Source organism: Kwoniella bestiolae, chromosome 7 (assembly GCF_000512585.2).
Source record: "Kwoniella bestiolae CBS 10118 chromosome 7, complete sequence".
Classification (NCBI taxonomy): Eukaryota; Fungi; Basidiomycota; class Tremellomycetes; order Tremellales; family Cryptococcaceae; genus Kwoniella; species Kwoniella bestiolae.
In genome coordinates, this window is record NC_089247.1 from 1,050 (window position 1) to 23,136 (window position 22,087).

General features: G+C 50.1%; 8 protein-coding genes across 8 annotated transcripts; 7 read left to right on the top strand and 1 right to left on the bottom strand.

Moving 5' to 3' along the window:
• Positions 1 to 827: 827 nt before the first annotated feature.
• On the top strand, positions 828 to 1,498 carry I302_107921 (uncharacterized protein; the record flags this gene model as incomplete). Its single annotated transcript, XM_065870567.1, has 2 exons — positions 828 to 1,405; positions 1,468 to 1,498. The coding sequence occupies 2 exons, from the start codon at positions 828 to 830 to the stop codon at positions 1,496 to 1,498; spliced, it is 609 nt and encodes a 202-aa protein (XP_065726639.1).
• A 6,277-nt stretch (positions 1,499 to 7,775) lies between these two features.
• I302_107922 (uncharacterized protein) lies at positions 7,776 to 9,098 on the top strand (the record flags this gene model as incomplete). The annotated part of the gene is made up of 4 exons (XM_019194306.1): positions 7,776 to 8,108; positions 8,162 to 8,465; positions 8,556 to 8,717; positions 8,779 to 9,098. The coding sequence occupies 4 exons, from the start codon at positions 7,776 to 7,778 to the stop codon at positions 9,096 to 9,098; spliced, it is 1,119 nt and encodes a 372-aa protein (XP_019044429.1).
• A 660-nt stretch (positions 9,099 to 9,758) lies between these two features.
• I302_107923 (uncharacterized protein) lies at positions 9,759 to 11,796 on the top strand (the record flags this gene model as incomplete). The annotated part of the gene is made up of 8 exons (XM_019194305.1): positions 9,759 to 9,850; positions 9,926 to 9,969; positions 10,028 to 10,081; positions 10,145 to 10,504; positions 10,569 to 11,249; positions 11,291 to 11,446; positions 11,509 to 11,594; positions 11,656 to 11,796. The coding sequence occupies 8 exons, from the start codon at positions 9,759 to 9,761 to the stop codon at positions 11,794 to 11,796; spliced, it is 1,614 nt and encodes a 537-aa protein (XP_019044428.1).
• Positions 11,797 to 12,178: 382 nt separating this feature from the next.
• On the top strand, positions 12,179 to 12,694 carry I302_107924 (uncharacterized protein; the record flags this gene model as incomplete). The annotated part of the gene is made up of 4 exons (XM_065870568.1): positions 12,179 to 12,213; positions 12,274 to 12,313; positions 12,381 to 12,466; positions 12,550 to 12,694. 4 exons carry the CDS (start codon positions 12,179 to 12,181, stop codon positions 12,692 to 12,694), a joined length of 306 nt encoding a protein of 101 aa, XP_065726640.1.
• A 1,051-nt stretch (positions 12,695 to 13,745) lies between these two features.
• On the top strand, positions 13,746 to 14,614 carry I302_107925 (uncharacterized protein; the record flags this gene model as incomplete). The annotated part of the gene is made up of 2 exons (XM_019194304.1): positions 13,746 to 14,068; positions 14,125 to 14,614. The coding sequence occupies 2 exons, from the start codon at positions 13,746 to 13,748 to the stop codon at positions 14,612 to 14,614; spliced, it is 813 nt and encodes a 270-aa protein (XP_019044427.1).
• A 133-nt stretch (positions 14,615 to 14,747) lies between these two features.
• Positions 14,748 to 17,161, bottom strand: I302_107926 (uncharacterized protein; the record flags this gene model as incomplete). The annotated part of the gene is made up of 12 exons (XM_019194303.1): positions 14,748 to 14,960; positions 15,039 to 15,200; positions 15,275 to 15,368; positions 15,447 to 15,900; positions 15,959 to 16,082; positions 16,139 to 16,165; positions 16,227 to 16,337; positions 16,392 to 16,579; positions 16,641 to 16,776; positions 16,842 to 16,943; positions 17,009 to 17,041; positions 17,114 to 17,161. The coding sequence occupies 12 exons, from the start codon at positions 17,159 to 17,161 to the stop codon at positions 14,748 to 14,750; spliced, it is 1,692 nt and encodes a 563-aa protein (XP_019044426.1).
• A 528-nt stretch (positions 17,162 to 17,689) lies between these two features.
• On the top strand, positions 17,690 to 19,899 carry I302_107927 (uncharacterized protein; the record flags this gene model as incomplete). The annotated part of the gene is made up of 11 exons (XM_065870569.1): positions 17,690 to 17,866; positions 17,980 to 18,010; positions 18,064 to 18,077; positions 18,134 to 18,235; positions 18,298 to 18,455; positions 18,510 to 18,575; positions 18,636 to 19,072; positions 19,118 to 19,242; positions 19,289 to 19,535; positions 19,604 to 19,706; positions 19,776 to 19,899. The coding sequence occupies 11 exons, from the start codon at positions 17,690 to 17,692 to the stop codon at positions 19,897 to 19,899; spliced, it is 1,584 nt and encodes a 527-aa protein (XP_065726641.1).
• Positions 19,900 to 20,438: 539 nt separating this feature from the next.
• I302_107928 (uncharacterized protein) lies at positions 20,439 to 21,820 on the top strand (the record flags this gene model as incomplete). Its single annotated transcript, XM_019194301.1, has 7 exons — positions 20,439 to 20,544; positions 20,607 to 20,811; positions 20,862 to 20,929; positions 20,989 to 21,149; positions 21,227 to 21,415; positions 21,480 to 21,534; positions 21,594 to 21,820. The coding sequence occupies 7 exons, from the start codon at positions 20,439 to 20,441 to the stop codon at positions 21,818 to 21,820; spliced, it is 1,011 nt and encodes a 336-aa protein (XP_019044424.1).
• Between the last annotated feature and the right edge of the window lie 267 nt (positions 21,821 to 22,087).

Below are 22,087 nucleotides of genomic sequence, written 5' to 3' on the forward strand. Positions count from 1 at the left end.
TTTTCAGGTGATTTTTTTTCCCCAAAATCTGAGTGTCAATCGGATGACTCACAGAGGGATGCTACGCACAGTGCTGCATTTCTCTGCGCTCTCGTCAGAGTCACTCCATACAAAACTGGCTTGATTCGTATGGGGCCTTCAAGATTATTGCGCTCTTGACAGAGGGGATTCATACAACTTTGCGATAGTTTGCGCCCATTATTCTCCATACAAGTTGCGACTAGTCGCGCTGTAGGGTAAGGTGTGACCAGCTTAAGGATAGGCAATGCGACAGGCTGCGATTCTCCGTCAAGTCAACATGCGATGGGTTGCGCTGGGTAGTGGTGCTGGTGCGACAGGTTGCGATTCTACGACCCATCATATGCGATGAGTTGCGCTGTACTATGGTGCGACCATCTGCGCCACAAATGAAGGTGGTGCGACAGGTTGCGATTCTCCGTGATATAATATGCGACCAGTTGCGCGCTGAGTTGAGTTGCGTTGCGATAAGTTGCGCTGGGTATGTAGACATTGCGACAGATTGCGATTCTCCGTCAAGGCAATTGCGATGGGCTGCGCTGGCTGTCCCCCCATGATTGGTATACGATGAGATATATCTGTTGAGGATGTGTCGCACCATGTCAGAGATATGTCGGAGTGATATGGGCCATGACCAACTTTGGATCAGGATTGGTCGTTTGGTCTTGAAATTGGATATCAAGGTGGTTGCATGCACGCAAAGTCATGGATACTCAATGTCAACTGATAGATATATATATCCCAGCTGATGCCCGTGATCGTGTCTCTGTTCTCAACTCAACAATATATTTGCTATATTCTCATCCACCATGCCGGAGCTATTCGAGATCAAAGCATTTGCCGCTCTCCTCAAGGCATCTCTCACCGATACACCTCAACACTTTACGATCGTCACCTATCCGAAGCACTGTGGTAAAGATGCGATCATCAACAAAGCCGATGCCGAAGCTGCGATGGGTACTCCGATTCAAGTGGCTCTGACCAAGTCAGACATCTCTTCCTATGGTAAAGAGCTGGTCATCCGGATCAGTCCCACCCGGGTTCTCATCTGTCACTTTGCTCTTCATGGTCATGCGGTCACCCTGTCACCACAGCAACTCAAGATGGCCGATGTCTGTCGAGAGGCAGGACTCCCACCTTTCACACCACTCATCTTCCGAGCTCTCGGTGATCACAACTCAATTGCAGTCATCGATAGGAACAAGCTGTGCCGACTGGCTTTTGTTCAACTCAAGGATGGTGAACTCTTTGAGACTTGTAGGACACAAGGTAGAGGTCCTTGTCCTGTCAAGGAGTCCGAGCCGTTTGAGCAACTGGTACGATCCATTCCCTCCCGAGGTTATATCAAACGGAACTTTTCTCCTATTGCCCATTATATCTATTCAAAGTAAGTCATCGGACTTGGGACTTGGGTCAGTATGCCAGCTGCTGACAGTGATATGTAGCCAGGATCTATTCAATGGGTTCGGTGGTTGTATGATCAACGAGCTCCTCTTCTATGCCGCCATCCATCCCCTCACACCCACCAACATAGTCTTCAATCCAGATGACACCCGCTATGTGGAACGACTGTTCAAGTCAATCTTCAGCTCCACAGCTTACACCAATAATGTCATACTCACAGCGGAACGGGCAGGTAGGATGGGTAATGGGTTTCATCATCCGATGGGTCCGACACAGTACAGGAAGAAGATCACCCGAGTCTACCGCAAGACAGGACCAACTGGCAACACTTATGTCCCAATCGAACTGGCTCAAGCAATGATTGACCGAGGCCAGGTCAAACCTATTCCCATCTCCCCAACCCGGGTCAACAGACAAGCCCGAACTCCAACTCTGCGTATGTCCCTCCCTCTTCACTGTGTCAGACACATCAAGGGCAAGTCCGGCAGGTACTACTACACAGTCATCGACAACTTCCCTCATCCACCTCCGGAAAAGGTCAAGTGGGAGGTCATCCCTCGGTTCTCACCTGGCTATCGGTCTCAAGAGCTATTGCTGGACAAGGCAGAGCCGTCGATAGGATGGGCCAGCTTCTTTGACACTCAGACCATGCTGAGGATTGAGAGCAGTGCACCTCTCAGGAGACATGCCGACACCTCAGCAGGACATGGTCGACCAGTCAAGACTCGGATGCTGGCTGCTCATCGAGCCAAGGTGCCAGCTGCAATGATGACACTGTTCAGCAGAGTTCCTGCCAACATGCTGGCCGACACTTTACAAGCTGGTCAAGCTGGCAAGGATCAACTACAGACTTGGTTTCTAGCATGGACTCAAGAGCATGAGATGGCCAGCCGAGAGGTTCAAGGGGTGTTGGCTGGTGATGCAGAACAGGAGGGAGAGGAGCTCGAGGTGATGACCAAGTAGGATAGGTATGCATAGAGATATGGCGCAGATGATCGCAGGAATCTAGAGTGCTCACCATAGCAAGTCGCAATGGATCGCAACCCATCCATCTTCTGGCGCAACCTATCGCAAGTCCCACCAGGCTTTGTCGCAACCTGTCGCAGCTAGCATACATGCAGTCGCATCCTGTCGCAGAGGGATGGGTCGCAATCTGTCGCAGGGGGAGTTGTGATGACGAGGTGAAAGATATAGGTCGGTGGAAGGGATTTGTTGGGAACCTCATCAGTGGACAGGGACATCGGAAGGGGAGGAACCAGAGGTGATAGAGGATCAGTTGTTAGCTCATATGATAGCTGGGATGAAGTATGATCCACTGGTATGCATGGGCCAAGGAGTAAAAACCAGCTGGAATTTATATAGGGCATCAGAGGTGACTGGACTATGGTGGGGAGGAGAGTCGGAAGGGATGGCTGATTGGTAGACTCACAGAGGTGACAGAGCTTCAGTTGATAGCTCATATGATAGCTGAGGTCGAGTATAAGAAGATAGTATGCATGGGCCAGGGAGTAAAAATCAATTGGTTGTACACAAGTGCAGTACATCAACGAGAGACACACAAGACATGGAAGGTGATCTTGATGCCGTCATTGAGGATGTTAAACTTTCCTGAGAGTACCTACTGAACGGTCATATCGTATTCTCATATTGTGATACCATTGCTCTTCCACCACCATGCCCAGTGAAAACCACGCCGACCGCTCAGGAAAGTGCAACCTATGTGAGAAAGACTATGCGGACTTGTTGGATCATATCAAGAAGAAGCACAAGGGTCACAAGTTCACCGCAGGTGAGATCTCCAACACTGAGGTAATCATCTGCACCTGTGGTCGAGTGGTGCTCAATCAAGCAGGACTTCGCAAGCACAAGACTCGGTTCCACTGTCCCGATTATTCACCCATCCATCGTCCCAAGCGGTCACCCAGCTCATCTCTAACACCGGCTCCCTCAATAGCATCTCTCCTCCGTCACTCATCTATCAGTTCTCCCTTGAGCTCACCTGGTCCATCCTCATCCCGTGCCAGACCACTGTCAAGTTCTCCCTTGACACCTCCTCCAGCATCCTCCTCTCTTATCCGACCTTCACCATTGTACTCCCCTTGACCTCACCCCTCAGCTCTCCATTGACCACACCACCTCTTCGAACTCCTTCAACACCAGCGACTCCATCAAGAGATGCGGCTCAATCCTTATCACCCAGCAGCTTGCCCAGCAGCTTGCCCGTCACTGGGTTACAGCTCAACTCCCCCTCTCCCATCCGTTCCTCCTCAAGGCTGATAGCTCCGGTGTCTTATGTCTATGAACCTTTTACAGATGATGATATGGAGGTGGATCAGCTGGAGGGGGAGGAGGAGCCGGAAGAGATAGAAATGATAGCACTATCTGACAATGGTTCTTCCTGGTCAAACAATAGATCGGACTCTGAAGATGATGAGGACGAGACGGTGGGGCCAAGAATGGTATTATCCCCTTCCTCAATGTCGTCCACCCCCCCTATCATCCAGTCTCCCATTCAGTCTCCCGCACCTTTCCTTCCGTCACCACCACCACCTGCTCCTGATGGACTCCAAACCCCCTTCACTCCAGCCCTTACTCTGTCTCCCCCTCGACCATCACCTCCTCCGTCCCAACCTCAGCTTTCTCCCCCTCGGCAATCACCACCTCTCTCACAGTCTCCTCCCCTCCGGTCCATCACTTCCGACACCGTCCCATCTGGTGGGTGGTCACCACCTCCTGCACCACCACCCGAACCACAGTTTGATATCAGAGATCTCCCGTTCATGGAAGGATTTCAGATGCTTCCCGATGTGGTGGAGGGCAGGATGGCTCAGCTGAGGAGGAAGCCTATGGATGTGGATAGATGGGAGCTGGTACTGTCACCCGAGGAGTACCTTTGCAGGTTTGAGAGTTCCCTGGCCGATGTCCAACTCATCAGCAGGGCTCCCACCAGGAAGCTCCACACCACCTACCACCGAGGTCCTGCCTTTGACCGATACCTCCTCCTGGCCGAAGCTACCCATCAGCTCTGGGTGGGAACTCAGTACAAGGATGGGTTCTTTGAAGAACTCAACAGGTATCAAGTGGCCCAGCCCGGTCGGATGGTTCACCAAGCTACCCTCGGCAATGTCCATGTCCCCACCTCCGTCTTTGTCCACTGTCTCATCTCGGCTGGTTGTGATGCCATCCGACTCAAAGCCTACGGTCAGAAGATGCCCATCCTGAATAGGTTCCTCACCACCGAGCCTGCCCAAGTGGATCACAAGTGGGCAGAGCACAACGAGTGGGACATAGGTACCAGCTTTGGGTCTGACTACATCTGGTTGTTCCACTCGGCCACCGGTGTCCACCATGGCGTCCGTCATTATCCCATGATGGTGCCAGGCTCGCTTGACTTTGGGACCGTCAACCTGCAAGCCATGGATGACAACCGTCGTCAGTTCTCTGTGAAGATCTACCCGAGGATCGTCCATGTGATCAAGTCATTCAACAGTCATCTCCAAGGGGGTATCCCCAAGACACTCCGGGGCATACGGTACCAGGTCAACTCGGCTTTGAGGATGATCCACAGTCTGACAAGCAAGGATGACAAGGGATTGGGTGGGTTCAGGATAGAGGTCACCGTCAGAGCACCCAGCCTGAAGGAGGCTACAAGGATAGTGGGTGCCACCCGATTCTTTGATCCTTCCTACTGGCTGGGCCGGGGTGATGGACCCCACTTCCGTCACCCGCTGGATGCCAAGCTGGTCAGCAGGGAGGCCTTCCTGCAGAATGCCCACTGGGTGTATGATCAGGCCGAGACCAACCGGATCTTCAGCGGTCGGGATGGTGACAAGCCAAGCAAAGCTCAGATTCAAGCTCTCACCGACATCCTCAATGGTCTGGGATGGAATGCAGGCTTCCGCAAACCCAGCAAGTCTATGTCCCAAACAGCCTGGTGGACCGGAACTCCAGAGGTGGATCCTACCTGCTTCCCTGCTCTCTCAGCCAAGTATCACTCTGATCAACAGATCAGCAGGGTCTATGATCTGGCTCGGAACTCCATGGCCAATGGTATGCTTCCCTGCAAGAAGGAACCCGATGGACATCGTCACCACTACCAGCGGAACAACCCTTCACCATTCAGGATCAGGTGTGCGGCTCCTGGTTGTAACCACAGGCTGGCTCGGGAGGGGATTCTGAGGTGGATAGCAGAGCTGGTCACCGCTGGGTTGATAGACGTCCCAGATTTGGAGCTGGAAGGGGACTGAGTAAGGTGAGTGTCGCATTCTGTCGCATCCCTCTCCACCACCTGGCGCACACTGTCGCCCATCCCTCCCCCTCCAGCGCACACTGTCGCAGCTCTCACCATAGACTGTCGCATCCTGTCGCAGGTGACCTCCCAGATGTGCAAGCTCTGCGATCCCCTGCGACACTGTGTTACAGACTGTACGGTGAACGCTGACTGTGAGATGATCGGGTGCTGACCGGTACAGCCCATGCTGAAATTTGATCCCGTCACCCACCCCACCAGTGTACCGAGTGGGTGAAAATTAATTTCCATGCATACATCTCAAGTCCTACGCATGTACAAGGATTTTATGCTGACAGAGTAGCTTTCCCTCTACCAGATGATATAGGTTTGGTTGCTTGAATGCATGCGTGGAGGTCATCGGGAGGCTACTGGGTCACCACCGGCTAAGGGGTCAGGCTAAGGGGTCAGAGGTCCGAGTGAGTGAAAATAAATTCTCACTCATCACACATCACTCCCATGCATGTGAGACTATTTTATTCTGACTGACCGAGTCTCTCCCTACCAGGTAGCATACATTCTGTCCCACTCATACATACCTGGTCGACACTCTGGAGGATTTTCAGGCTGCCGGTCTAAGGGGTCAGATTTGATCCCGGGCTAAGGGGTCAGACCACCGAGTGAGTGGAAATAAATTCTCACTCATCACACATCACTCCCATGCATGGCAGACTATTTTATCCTGGCTGACCGAGTCTCTCTCTACCAGGTGATATCCATTTGGTTGCTTGAATGCGTCGATGGAGGTCAACGGGAGCAGACTTGGTCATTGACCCCTAAGGGGTCAAGTTAAGGGGTCGGACCACCGGGTGAGTGAAAATAAATTCTCATTCATCACACATCACTCCCATGCATATGGAACTATTTTATCCTGGCGCTGACCGAGTCCTTCTCTACCAGATGACATAACTCCTATCACATACATGCTTGCATGGTCGGTAATCTGACGGATTTTCATCCACCCAGATTTGATCCCGGGTTAAGGGGTCCGTCCAACCGGTCAAGGTGAAAATCTTTTTTCATGCATCCCACATCCCACCCAGCTCCATTTCGACTTCAGATTCGGGATCGGCGCCCTCGGCTCTGCCAGATAGGCCTCTCAGATGCATGCATGAAAATTTCACCCCGACGGTCCCCCCCCCAGGTCCGGTCCGAGGTGCCCCCCCCCCCCCCCCCCCCTCCCGATAACGGGCGTGTAACCCTACTACGTCACGGAGCTTTCATCGTCCCCATCCCACACTTCACGAATCATCATGACCAGCCCCAATCTTCCCGCCTTGGCTTCAGACCCCGCAGCTATGATATAAGAACAATATGTCCCATGATGTTAGACATCGTCTCTCAGGGCTTAGCTGGATTGGATAGGAGACAGTTGCATGGTCGGTACTGTCAGCTATGGGAGACGCTGGGAGCGTGTATTATTTGATGAAAAGGTCCTCGGAGGTTTGGATAAAACGGTGTATAAGAAGGGCCGGTGAGTTGATTTATCACACCTCGCTCGAACGGGTGTAAGGACTGGCAGCTAGAAGGAGGAAGCTGGAAGGGCACATGATCTCGGGATACCACCTCGTCAGCTTCATAGCTTATCTGGACAGAGAGCGCACTGGAATTGCGTATCAGGCATCAGAGGAAACCGGATGTAAGCCGTACGGGGGGTTAGAGGTGGAACATCTGTTCATATGGCTCGTAAGGTATCTGATATATGCTAATACTTCTCACCGTGTATCCAGAGACCAAATTGTGTGAAATCACCGAGGAGTCTCGTCTGTTCATTCAATCGCGAAACCTATATCGCATGGGTGGGAGACAAGCGGCTTCTCCTTATCGTTCGTTCCCTTGCATCAATAGCCGCTCCCCTCCGTATGACAATCGCACATGTCAACAGTGAATTGTGATCACGAGATAGGAGATCCCATTTACGATCGGACGGGTTTCGGGCGACACTTGGACCCCTGAACCCCTTTTGACATTCCACTTCACTTCTCACATTCTGTCTGAACATAACGTCAAGTGGTCATCGCCTCACGTCCACTTCACTGTCAGATCACATCAAGCTCGCCGTAAAATGACCATCCGTCTCTTATTAGGTGCATACCAGCCCCACATCTACGATGTCCTGTTTCATCCGCCAACACCGTTCACCGCCCCTCGTCTAGAGCTACAGCAAAAGCTCAACATCGGTCCAAATGCATCTTGGTTATGCCAGCATCCGACTCACAAGGATGTGTGGTACGCGGTGTTCGAGTGTGAAAGTAAACCAGAGGTCGTGGCATTTAGTATTGGTAGCAAGGCTGAAGGCGAGGAGGTGCAGGCGGAGCTGTTGGGGAGAGTGCCTGCTTCCGGGACGCCTTGTCATGTGCAGGTGGTGGGCGGTGCGACCGGTCTAGCCATAGCGAACGTGAGCACTGTCTGTGTTCACAGTATGGATGTCGCTAATCATCCCCATTGTAGTATTATGGAGGTTCAGCATTCCTAGTCCCGCTTCGCCCTGACGGAAGATTTGCGGTCGAACCAGAAGTTTTGACAACGCCCAATCTCATCAAGTTCACTTATCTTTCCGAAGAAGAACCAAAAGCTCATCAATGCGTCGATGTTCCCAGCAAAGGGGAGGTATGGGTGGTCGATACGGGTAACAGCGGAGTATGGCGACTGAAATTGACAAAGGACAAGGATGGCCTAGCTTCATGGGAGAATGGAGGGTTTGAACCGACGGCTTTCGGACATGCACCAAGACAAATTATCGTCTCGGATGATGGTGAGTCTCGGTAATGTAGCAGCAGCGATAATCGCTTCCAATGAAGTTCGATCATCACGTACAGTCCCCACTGAAGCATTGACTTGATAGCTTCCCAGCTGTATACCCTTCACGCTCGATCGTGCCTTGTTACACATGACAATCTCTCTTTCCCTCCCGATCACCCTCAGAGACAAGTCTCGGTACATGATATCAATCCCACCGGCCATCATGTTGATATGGCGACACGAGAGCCGATGAGCATGCCTCTTGGTGAGCGAACCTTCAGCTTTGCTCTGCTCGCACGAAGTCTGTTGACTCGGTTGTCTTGTAGCCGCTGCGTTAACTCTCCATAAACCCTCATCAACTTTCACAGCCACTGTCCGCTTACTCAAAGACGAGCCGGTCGATGCTGTTGCTTTCTTCACATTGCGAGCGGACGGTACACTGACCCGGCCTGGAATAATCCGCCCTTCCAGAGGAAGAGAATACAGAGGAGTAGGATTTGTAGGTGATTGTTTCTTGGTGGCGGGACAAGACGATGGGTGGATCACTTGTTTTGCTTGGGACAAGGAGACGGATAAATGGGAAGAAAAGGAATTCGATCCGCCAGTAAGACTGGATAAAGTAGTTGATTTTAAAGTATTCCGATAGTCCCTGGCTTCCGAATGTCTTATGCATTGCAAAGCTTCGCAGAACGATACACACGTTTTGAGTGACAGAGAGGCGTCTGTTTCGACTGTTTATGGCAGTCTTCAGCAGAAAATCCCCGCATACTGACGAAAACCCGAAATTCACAGCGCTGCAGAAATGCGCCATTTGATTGAGACCTGCATAACAATGTCCCCTCAGGAGAAGCGGAGAGTGAGGTGGGTTGCAAAAGATTAGAAGCTTCTCAGGCACTATCGTACCGATATTTAGTACCAGTATGCATGATGGTGTACGTCATCTTGGACTGGACGACTCACGTCCGAGTGGAATTGATAGCCAAAGATGGATGTTATCATGACGGCGTATCTCGATTCCTATGGCCTATCAGCTGCGGCTGGTTTGTTGTGGACGGAATGATAAGTGAGATAGACTTTGGAAACTCGTGCGAAACTCTTCCGCGGGTAAGCGACATGGCAGGTGATAGCAACCTTTTAAGCGACATACTTACCCCGCGTTTTCATCCTCATCCACCAACAAGGGAAGATACATATAAGAGGCATCGGAGTATCCTTTCCAAACTCTGTCTTGATCCCCTCTCTCATGTCGCACTAGCGTACAAACGGAACTTCCTCTCAACTCAGCTCGAGCTCGCCGTCGAACGACATGCTCCAACTCAAGGGTAAGAAGGATGCCGGTAAAGAAGGACGATCCAAGTCCGGCTTGGGCCATCTCGAGGGATTGAGAAACAACACCAAGTGAGTCAAAATGAATGATGTCCGGTCCTTTTGATATCCTTGTAAACTGACTGACGGAGACGTGGTGCGATTCAGCCCCAAATGGTGGTTGGATCCCGCACTGCGAAAGCTTCATTTCAGTATGTTTGCCGGACTCGTATCGCCGATCCAAACGATACATGCTGATTTTCATCTCAGTGCTTATGATGATCGCATTCTGCCAAATCACCAATGGTTACGATGGATCCCTCAGTAGGTCTTTCAGATCAGCGAGACGACATAGATAGTTGACCCCCAACGCACGATCTTGTTCAGTCAACAATCTGCAATCCCTGAGTACCTGGAAGGAGTCACTCCACCACCCCGATGCCAATATGCTTGGTGTGTTCGGCGCCTTGCAAGTCGTGGGAGGTTTTATCGCTTGCTTTTGGGCATCTCCCATCGCCGACCGTTTCGGAAGACGGTACAGTATGTTAGCAGGAGGTCTCATGATCGTTGCTGCTGGCCCTCTGCAAGGATTTTCTTACAGTCAAGCTCAATACATCATCGGACGAGTCTTCGCCGGTGCGGGTAATGTCACTGCCATTGTTGGTGCTGCTTCCCTCAACAACGAGCTCGCTCACCCTAGGACGAGACCTTATATCACTGGGTGCTACAATGTCATCTGGTATGTCGGTAAGTGGTCTCTCCAAGCCTCGATGTACGGAGGATGTCGTGACATCGCTCACTTGCTATACAGGTGCGGTTGTCGCTGCCTGGCTCTGCTATGGATTGCGGATCCAAATGCCCACCAGCGAATGGCAATGGCGTATCCCATCAATTCTCATCTCTTTCTGGGGTTTCATCATGATCGGATTATTCCTTACAATCCCTGAATCCCCACGATGGCTTATGGCCAAAGGCCGCGATGAGGAGGCCGCTGCGATCCTCTATCGCCTCCACGCCAACGGTGACACATCCGACGAGCTTGTACATGGTGAGATCATGGAGATCAGAGCTCAACTCGATCTCGAAAAGCAGCAAAAAAGAGTCAGCAAATCATGGAAGGAATGCTTCTCCACACCGGGTGACCGATGGAGAATGTTCATCTGTATTGGTTTCGCAACTTGCATCGGATGGACTGGACAGTCAATTGTATCATACTACAACACTCAAATTCTCACTCAGGCTGGTATCACCGAGACCCTCCCACAGCTTGGTATCAACGGTGGTCTCACAATCTTCGATTTGTTCACCTCAATGTTCGGCGCCTGGTTGTCAGGGCGAATCGGACGTCGACCCCTGTTCCTCATATCATTCGGCGGTATGACAGCCGCGCACCTGGTTGTCACTATCCTGTCTGCCAGATATGCGGCCACGAAAGTGCCAGGGCTAGGTTACGCCATCATCGCTTTCATATGGGTTGAGAGTGGTCTCTACAGTGAGTCCTGGTTTCTACAGAGCAAAAACGCTGACCAACAGACATCGCGCTCAACCCGCTTTCTTATGCGTACACCTCGGAGATCCTCTCTTTCTCCACTCGAACCAAAGGTCTAGCTTTGTACCTCTTCACTCAGGAATGGCAAGCCATCATTACGCGTTACGTTAACCCCATTGGTCTTGCCAATCTCGGTTGGAGTGAGTGATAAGGCTCTTCTTGTGTTGCAAGCATCATCGTGCTGACCCATCGGGCTTTGTAGAGTATTACATCGTCTTTCAGGTCTTCTATGTACTTGAGACGCTCTTCGTTTACCTGTACTTCCCCGAGACTAAAGGTCGTACCCTTGTAAGTACGCACGGGCCGACGTCATTGCAAAGCTGACCCTGCTTTTCTCCCGCTATAACAGGAGGAGATTGCCGAGATCTTTGACGGTACGACCGTTGCCAATCAAGTGCTCAATGAGCTTGAGGTTGGCCACGTGGTGACCGAAAACTACGATTCCAAGGCTGAGGAGGCTGGGGAGGAACGACAGCACGAGCAGAAGTGAGCGAGGGGTACGATTAATTGCTGGACGGGCAGAGCTGGAATTGTCAGGTCTATGCCGGAAGAAGTAGATCTACGTGATAGGCGTGCGTGAGATGTGCAATTTGAATGGCCTGAATTCCCGTTATATTCATATGTTATACGCGTTCGATTGAGTTAGGTTTGTATTGCCTGAATGTGAGGAATGCATTTCATTCTCCAGCACCTCGGCAGATCCCAACCGGATGTCACGTGTGTCTTCCGGAACAGTTTCGGACGAGATGTTTTGCCTTTATCATCGAAATGTGCTTCACTTGAACGTAACTATGAGTGGGTAAATCTCCCATCACTCTTCTTGCTTTGCTCATTAATCACTACATTACAATGATCATACGTGTATAATAACCATGTCGATGAGGAGGACGCAACGGGCGCCGCAAAGGTATGTTTTCTGGCACGATTGCTCGTTGAAATCGAGTTATGGCTTAGCTGATGGACGCAGCTGTTCCAACTGTACCAAACGCAAAGTGAAGTGCACCAAGGTCGGTCTATTGTTGACGCATGCGTTGGCAAATGCCTGGTGATGCTGTGCTCAAAAGCTCCTCATAGGTTCTTCCCTGTACCGAGTGTCTTGATAGAGGTTTGGGATCATCGTGTCGTCGAGAGGCGGTAGTCGTAAAGGGGCGTGTGGTGAAGTGAGTAATCGACCTTTGTTACCATGTGCAATCCAATGTTTTTGCTATCTCTAATGATCTTTCATTGACGTGGAGCAAATCAGCAATGATACACCTACTGCCCCTACCAAAGACGAGCTTCAGATGGAGAATGTCCGGTTGAGGAACCGGATTAGAGAGCTGGAAGCCCGAGGTGGCCAAGAACACCAAGCAGAGATTGGAGGTACGTCCCTATGGCGCAGACAGTGACTGATTCTGTTAGACCCGCTAGACTCTTTGATAAGAGGGATGGACTTTCTGTCACTGGGCTTGACACTCTATCAATCGCCCGACAACGCAGGAACCCAGCGACCATTTGCGGGTATTGGCACATCCGCTCCCATTGACGTGATTCGCCCTTTACTGCTTCCTCGTCAAATGATAGACTCGGTTCTGGAATACGCTCATGAACAAGTTTGGTGGCATCATTGCTGCTATCACGTACCTACATTTCGGCAGGAGATGATCCAGTTTTGGGAAAATGATGGATGGAATACTGCTTGGAGTTGGTTCGGATTGCTGTTTGCTATTCTCACTGTAAGTACAAAACCTTTGGCTTCTGTGCTGATATCAGGTTGGCTTGTACTACATGGATGAGCAAGACGCTCGTACGGCTCAGTTCACGGAAGGTACGTACGAGAATATAGTGGACCGGTCGCTGATTTGATAGAGCAAATACGATGTCTGCCTGCTGCTTGGTGCCGAGTCGCAATGGAATGTCTACATCAAGCGGACTTTCTCTCGGTCCCTTCAATGATGTCGGTCCAGACTCTAGCCATACTCACCGGTGTCACGAATACTGTTGGGTAGGTTTACGACCGATGAAGTATAGATTATGACTGACGTTCTCATTCTGTCTAGAACCACTCCACTTCACATCACTACAGTCAGCATCGGTATACGTCTTTCCCAAAGCCTCAACTTGCATCGCCTTGGTGAACAAGCCTTGTGCCCGACACATGTCTCAGGGTTCACTTGTTCTCTGCATCGTACCGATGAGGAACACGCGCCGATGACACCAGAAATTGTTCAACGAGAAACGGGTCGCCGGGTTTGGCTTGTGTTTATGATCACTGAATACCTGTCTTGGCAAGCTCGCGAACGCAATGGTCTACCGGGCGAAGGGGATTCTTTGCCACTGAATATAGACGATACGGAGATGGGCGAAGTCGCCATCGTTTCCCCAACGGACATGTTGACGTCAACATCGCATCATCTTGGTAAGTCCGTGAGATATGTACCACAGCTGACAAGTCAAGCCATGAGGGACCTCGCAATGATCATGTATGATTTCTCGACGTCATCACTGCCTCGCATTCAAGCACTTTCTGCTGCCGAAGCTCGAATGCAAGAACTGCTTCAGCGACAACCAGTGGCCAGCACACTAGATCCGCGTTTCGTATGGTCTCGGCACGTTTTCGTCATCTGCGTACATCATCGTCGACTGGTTCTGCACAGGCCATATTTCGCACGAAGTTATCGTGAGGCGGGCTTTGACACGGCACAGCGTATCTGTCTTGACGCCGCACAAGCTGTGATCGCAGAACGTCGAAGGGCTGTCCCATCGTCGTACGAGAGGGTCTGGTGAGTAAACATGCACTACCCGACCGTCTGATTGACTGCTAACGGGACTCTCGCAGGTCTGTCATGATGCAAACGTTGGCTGCTGCAGTCATCCTCATCATTGACTTTTTCCACGACGATTCGCCCACCGAGGTGCTAGACGCCAAAAGACCACAAATACAACAGCTTTTGCACGTTTTCAGCCACGGAGTCGAAGCTCAACCCTACGTCCAGCGTGCCATGCCCCTATTGGTCTCCCTCTTGAGGGAAGAGGAGCAATTTCGATCACAATATCGCGAAAGGCGGGCTCAAAGTCACCATGCTCAGCAAGCAGCCCAGACCAATCTCGTCGATAATGGGACTTCTGGCAACCCGATTACGGATCAGCAACGGGCAGTACTCGCTGGTGGTTGGAACAATCTGCAAGGGATGTACGGTCACGACTCAAGTTCACAGGTTTTTCCAGGCGTATCTGGTCACGGGATGACGACGCTGCAGTCGACACTCGGACCGGATGCCTCGTTGCTGGACAGCGATATACTTGCTTTCCTACAACCTACAGAATGAGCTACTCGGTGATAGAGAACGACGCTATGTCTATGTGGACCCTCGTCAAGTTCTTTGAGGTGTGTTTGGCTGATTGTGACATGCTACGATATGTACCACATTGTAGGACATGCATGCGTGAGAGCACCAGAGATCACAGTTGGTAAAGACGCCCTTCGTAAGGATGCAAGGTTGTAGACGATGCAAGTACGGTTCCTGCGATGAGAGAACCTTTACAGTAGAATGACGCATCGACGTGTTCTTTTGACCAATTGAGTAATACCAAGAAGGTCTCGGACTGATACGACCGAGTATACACGAACAATTGCGGATGGCCGTCACTGATATCTTTGAAGTCACCGTAGGTCTTACCAAATGTCAAGGTTTACCGTCAGTCATGAGATCACGGTGGTGTGAAGGTATTGCGCGATGGGAAATGACTCACCAGCGCCTTATTTGACTTTCGGACCTGAAGCATCTCTTTCCAAAACGAGAGAACGCTTGAGATATCCGGGACTTGGGAAGCAGCGTTACATTGTTCGAAATCGACATTGATTCGCATCCAAGGTTTCCCGGTAGTGAAGCCTGCGTTCTCGGTTGCATCCCACTAATAAGACGTTCGTTCGTGTTAGCCATCAGGTTGTTATGATAGTACATGAATCTTCACCACAAGAAACCCACGGGAAATGGAGTCCTCGAGTTGTCCCGTGCTCGCGTCAAAAAGCTAGCTATCAGCTTTGACTTCTCTTCGTCTGTGCGGTTACTGTTCTTGAGTCTGACGGGGTCTTCGTGAGCTCAAAGGCTCTGTATGATTACAGGGCACTGGAATGTAAAGGTTCAACATAGCACTTACGAGTTGACAGTCGCTATAGTTGCCACATCGAGATAGTCTTCAAGTGGCCAGTTCGTAGGCACATTTACCATTCCAATCTCCTGACCTTGATAGACGTAAACCGTTCCTCCCAAGGTAGTTTGGAATAACGCCAACATCTTTGCCCCTTTCCGGCGATACTCGGCACTATCGTCGGTCCATCTCGAAATACTTCTCGGTTGATCGTGGTTCTCGAGATACAAGGCATTCCATCCTCCCATCGAATGCATTCCAACTTGCCATTCTCCAATGACTCGTCGAACATCATCTAGTGTCCATTTCTTGGCTATGTGTCGAGCCCCAGAGGTGTAATCGAGTGTACAAAGAGCATACTCAAACGCCATTTGAATTTCGTTCCTGTCTGGATGGACGTACGAGACCATGTCTTTTGGTGTATAGACCGCTGGAACTTCGCCAACTGTCATTGCGTCGTACTCTGTCGGGAAACAGGTCGAATCAGTAGACTCACTTGAGTAGTGACAGGTATGACTGACCTTTGAGTACAGAGTTGATGGCTTGTAGGTATTCGTGAACCCGTGGACCATTACACATAAGAGAAATGGCCGGTTGAGTCGGAACACCAGGCTCGATGATCGGGGCGTCAGGGTATAAAGCGTCCTTTGATGATTGTCATCAATAGCCACTTTCGTATACTGAGTCACGCTTTCACGAACCTTTGAGATCATGTTGATCACGTCCATCTGAATACATGGTGTCAGATCAGCCTTCTAAAAGTATTCACCTCAGCGTAATGGGACCTACGCGGAATCCTCCCACGCCTCTATCAAGCCAGAATCGAAGCGTCTCATACACTGCCTTTCTCACATCTTCGCTGTCCCAATTGAGATCCGGTTGCTCTTTGCAGAAACAATGCTGACGCCCAATCATAAGATGTTTGTACATCCTATTTTCGCTATAAGAACTCACCAGGTAGTACTCTTGGCTGTTCTCATCCCATTCCCAAACGGAGCCACCGAAGAACATACTTCTCCAATTGTTTGGCGGCACACGATTGCCCTCATCGTCGTATTTCGCAGGACGCCAGATATACCAATCCCTTTTGAGACTTGTCTTGCCTTGTTTCGACTCGAGGAACCATGGATGTTGATCAGATGCTTTGTGTCGTACTCTCAGTGAGGATTACTCTCCTTGACGAAGAGTGACATGCAAGCTCACTATGATTGACTACTAAGTCTAGCATCAATTTCATCCCATTACGTTTCAACGCTGCAATCAGTCTGTCTACATCTTCCAAGCTTCCATAACGCTGATCAATTTCGCGATAATCGGAGATATCGTATCCCATGTCCATCTAATTGGCGAACGTGAGCTATACACTGGCAAGAGCGGCACACCATCCAGAGGTCGGAGCCTTACCTGCGGGGATTTGAAGATTGGACTAAGCCAAACAACGTCGATACCCAGCGCTTTCATGTAAGGGATTTTAGAAGTGATGCCTGCGATATCACCAACACCATCCTGGAAAAGACGCGTCACACACATCAGTGATATATCACAGTAGCGTTGCATTGCGCATGCCTCACTCCGTTATCATCCTTGAATGATGATGGGTAGATCTGCCTCACGAGATCAACGACACTTATCAGCCGAACATCCAATGAATTGTGAGAGGAAAAAGATAAGCTGACCTGGTATACGACGGCTTCTTTCCACCAGGCTTCAACGTTTTGCGACATGATAAGCTTATTGTTCTTGTTGATCTAGGTGATCTCGACACTTTGCGAGTCATATGTGTGCTTCCACTTAAGAGTACTTGCCTCATACAGGTAGCCGACAGGCGGAATGCGAATTGTCGCGCATCTCGATTGACCAAGAGTTTGCAAAACGCCAAGCCAAACAGTCGGACGTGAGCCGGGCGAGAATAAAGTCATGTTATCTCTCGTTCACGATTTAGAGGACTTACGCCTGAGGCCCAATCAAGCGCGTGATAGCGGATCCTAGTCAGCTCAATCGCATAGGAAGTGGCCAAGAGGACTGAGCTAACTGCCAAGAGGGGTCAGTCGGCTGCTCAGTGTAGTCCCTCTCCCAGCCCCGCACTCGGTCAACGCGGAGGACCAGCACCAGGCATTGAGAGGTGGCAGAGGAACAATGCCATCCTACGACATCTATATAAATATGGGCTTCTTCGCCGGCGCACACTTCTTTTTTTGTCTCAAAGAATCGACTTGCTGAGCGTAGCTCGATTTACATACATTACTTGCAAGATGGTCACTGAGAAAGTCGATATTGACGCCGAAGGCAAAGAGAAAGACGGACATGTCACAGTTCTTTCAGACGACCTTCTTCGAGTCGAGAACATCGAGAAGGATATGGGTGCTATAGAAGCACTCAAACTCTATCCCTGGTCGGTCGTATGGTCCGTTGTGTTCTCTTTGACAATTGTAAGTCCTTTTCATTGATATACTGTTGAGTTAATGGCTGATGACTTGCAGATCATGGAAGGTAAGTCTCTCAGTGAGGCAGCAGAACGCTGATAGCCGAAGCCTATGATAAGGGTCTGATTGGAAGTCTCTACGCTCAGACCGGTGAGTCGCCCAGCCGTTATGCCCTAACCCCATGCTGATATACGATTATACAGCCTTCAAGATTAGAGTGAGTAGGCAACAGCCCACTGTGATGGGATTTGCGCTAAGCAACAATTCCCGAAGTTTGGCGACTATTATCCGTCTATAAAAGGTTATCAAGTCCCCGCTCCTTGGCAAGCTGCCTTGACCCAGGCTTCCAATGTCGGTATCTTCATTGGGATTTGGGTGAGGACTGACAACTCAGCTCGATGTATCTCGGAACGCGTAAAACTGATGGTCCGATACAGATCAACGGTTTGATTGTCGATCGATTGGGTTACAAGAAGACTGCACTCGGCGGTCTTTGTTTTCTCGCCGCCACGCTTCTCCTTACTATCTTCGCTGTGAATAGAGGTATGCTGTTCGCTGGTGAATTCCTTTGTGGTCTTCCCTGGGGCACTTTCATGTACGTGATTCTTGTCCTTCTCCCTTTGGTGACATCGCTGATGTCATTGGCCAGAGCCTGCGCGCCAGCTTACGCATCCGAAGTGGCTCCCATTGCTCTTCGAGGTGTTTTGACCACTTAGTACGGTCTTTCAAGCCTTCTCTGTGACACGCAACGGCTGATCTGAGGTATTGCCTGTAGCATTAACCTTGCGTTTGTCATTGGTCAATTCATAGCCGCAGGGGTCCTCCTAGGAGTTCAAGGTCGAACCGATACGATGGGATGGAAGATCCCTTTTATCGTCCAAGAAGCCTGGCCTGTCCCACTCTTCATCTTGATCTGTTTGACTCCCGAGTCCCCTTGGTGGTATGTCCGCCATAACCGTGTTGAAGAAGCGGAAAAGTCTCTCCGCCGACTGAGAGGGGATGCTGGGCCTGTACCAATCAATCAACAGGTAGCAATGATGGTCGAGACCAACAGAGCAGAAATGGAATTGGGTCAAGGTGAACATGTCACCTATTCAGACTGTTTCAAAGGAACGGATCTTAGACGTACGGAAATCGTTTGTCTTGCTTGGGCATCTCAGCTTTTCTCGGGTCAAAATTTCACAGCCTACATGACCTACTTCTTCACACTTTGTGAGTCGTTACTGCACCGCTCTGTCATTTCGCTGCTAATTATAGTCTCAGCTGGTCTCAAGTCGTCCGATGCATTCAAGCTCAACTTGGGTAATTATGCTCTTGGCTTCGTTGGAACAGTTAGCAGCTGGTTCCTTCTGAACAAGTTTGGCAGAAGGAAGATCTTCCTGGTAAGTCAACTAGCAACCATTATTCAACACGCTGACACCACATCAGACTGGAATTTCCATCATGACAATGATCATGGGTATTATCGGATGCCTCTACTGGACTGCTGAGAAACATACTTCCGCTAAATGGGGTCAAGCGGGATTACTCCTTACTTGGACTGTCGTCTCCGACGCTTCGATTGGACCTGTTGTCTACGCCATCGTCAGTGAGACTTCTTCAACTCGTTTAAGAGCCAAATCAGTCGGACTGGCAAGAAACGCATACACCGTGTGCGCTTTGTGTTTCGGGTTTGGTGAGTGCAATTCTGTAACAACTGGCTCTACCACTTTGGCAACTTCAGTCCACTGATCTGATTTGTAGCCGTGCCATTCATGATGAATGCCGCCTATGGTAATCTCAAAGGAAAGACTGCTTTCCTCTTCTTTGGGACCTCCATCTTGGCTCTGATCTGGGCTTTCTTCAGGTGAACATCAATTCAGACCAGACTGTTCAGATGCCTGATCACTGACATACACCGCTGCCGTCATTGTAGACTCCCGGAATGTAAGGGCCGAAGTTATCGAGAACTCGATATTCTCTTTGATCAACGTATTAGTGCTCGGAAATTCGCTACTGCCGATGCTCAAGAGCATCCGCAAGCTACGCTTCATGTTTAATCGTGTCGTGGTCTGTCGATCCAGACTATAACGGTTTTTTGGGAGATATTTGGGTCTGAGGTTGAGCGGTTTGTTTATTTTGACCCTATGAGTCGCTGTTTGTGGGGACTAAGAGAGAGCAGACGAAACGTTATCGTTCTTACTTGTAGTGTCTCACGTTTCAACTTTATAACAATGTCGATATTCACATTCTTTTCACTTTGTACGTCAGTAAGGGGATGCATTTTCTGGCGAGGTTTATGCCTATCTTCGAATTGCCAGAACAACACTCATATTCCTACGTTGCCAGGAGGTCCGGTCGAGCAAGGTTTATGCATATCCCAATCCTCCTGATCAGGGTTCAACTGCCATGATTTGAGCGTTGCTGTATCTTGTGCTGATAAGTGAATGGGCCACTCGGCCAGGACTCGCCCGTTACCCGTCCGAACGTGATTGCGCTTCTGATTACCCGATCACATACAAGGCTATATATATAATGACCCAAAACAGGAGCTCCTGGACGACTGTTCTAAGCCTTGTTATCAACTTTCATCATGCCAATGGCTACAACTCAGACTGAACTTGAGACCGAACCTCGTCTGACTCTCAAGCTGAGGTCTGACAACGAGCCGAAACCAGAGTGGCTCGAGACTTTAGAGCAAGAAGGTGAGCCGCCCATTTATCCGAAGGGGTGGAATTGTTTTGACGGCTTTTATTCACAATCATAGGCTGGGTAGTAGTCAAAGGTGTTTTGTCATCCGAGAAAGCTAAGACGTACGAAGATGCAGCCTATGCTTTCCTTGAATCGTTTGGTATGGGTTTCGACCGTAATGACAAGACGACTTGGGTTCCGGAGCAAATGCCTTTCTTCTTCAAAGGCGGATTGTTCCATCGATACGGCACTGGTCATGAGCAATTCCTCTGGGACATTAAGTAGGTCACAGGGTCAACGGTGAGCAATAGGACTGATATCTTGATGTTAGGCAAGAACCCGCTGTGGTAGACAAGTTCGCCAAGGTTTGGGGGACGGAGAAGCTTGTCAGCTCGTTCGGTAAGTCACTCGCTTCCGGTTCAGTCGCATGAAATTGATCCGACTGATTTGTCCTGCAGACGGATGTAACATCTCGTTGCCCATCGCTGGAAGAGATCCAAACGACTTTGCGTTCAAGCCTTGGCCCCATGTCGATCAGTCACCACTCGTCACGGGTCTTCACTGCGTCCAGGGTATAATGAATCTCTGTCCAAACGGACCGGAAGATGGCGGTCTCATGGTGAGTCACTGCGCTGCCGGTAGGGTAGTCCGAAGCCCCGATTCAGGTCTGACAACTAGGCTGACCGGAGAATATAGCTTTTGAAAGGTTCCAAAGCTTTGTATGCTCAATTGTGGGAAGCGTTCGACGATGTCAAGCCTCCAGGTGGTTGGAATAAGGGGGATCGACATGATCATACCCCTGAACAGATGCAGTGGTTGATCGACAATGGGTGTGAATACCACAAAGTGTGTGCCGAGCCGGGGGATCTTATCCTGTGGGACAGCGTGAGTCTAGGAGTCATCTTGACTGTAGTGAAGATGGCAAAACGCTGATACTGTGGCATCGCAGAGAGTCGTACATTACGGTGCTACTCCAGCCTCAGACAATCCAAGAATCGCATCGTGTGAGTCATCTTGGTCCTTGAGAAGACTTGCAGTAAAAGGAACTAACACTTTCGCACAGACGTCTGCTATAAACCAGCCTGCTTAGTGACAGAAGATATTGCCCAAAAAAGGAGAAAAGCATGGGAGGAAAAGGTGCAAACGAGTCACGACCCTATTACTTTCCGAACAAACCCTCGTCAAGCGCCCGAAGATCACCCTACTTATGATCATCCAAAAGTCAAGGATCTTCAAGCTCCGGTCTTGACCGACTTGGGTAAGAAGTTAGCAGGACTGGAGTCGTGGTAGATCATGCTCCCAAAGGTTTTTTTTTTGGCATTATGCAAATATCATGTATTTCCCATTCGAGGTGCACCTTCGCATGCTTATAGACACCACAACAGTATGGGCGAAGTGCGTGCTTGGTGTGACATGCTTGATATTTGTCTGCTGGTGGGAGCATGGATATACACGGCACACTGATTGAGATCAAGGTCCTTTCTTTGCAACCAACCTCAAGAACCATCTCTGACTTTACAATGCTGGGTATCACACCTTGCATGTAATCGACCACAA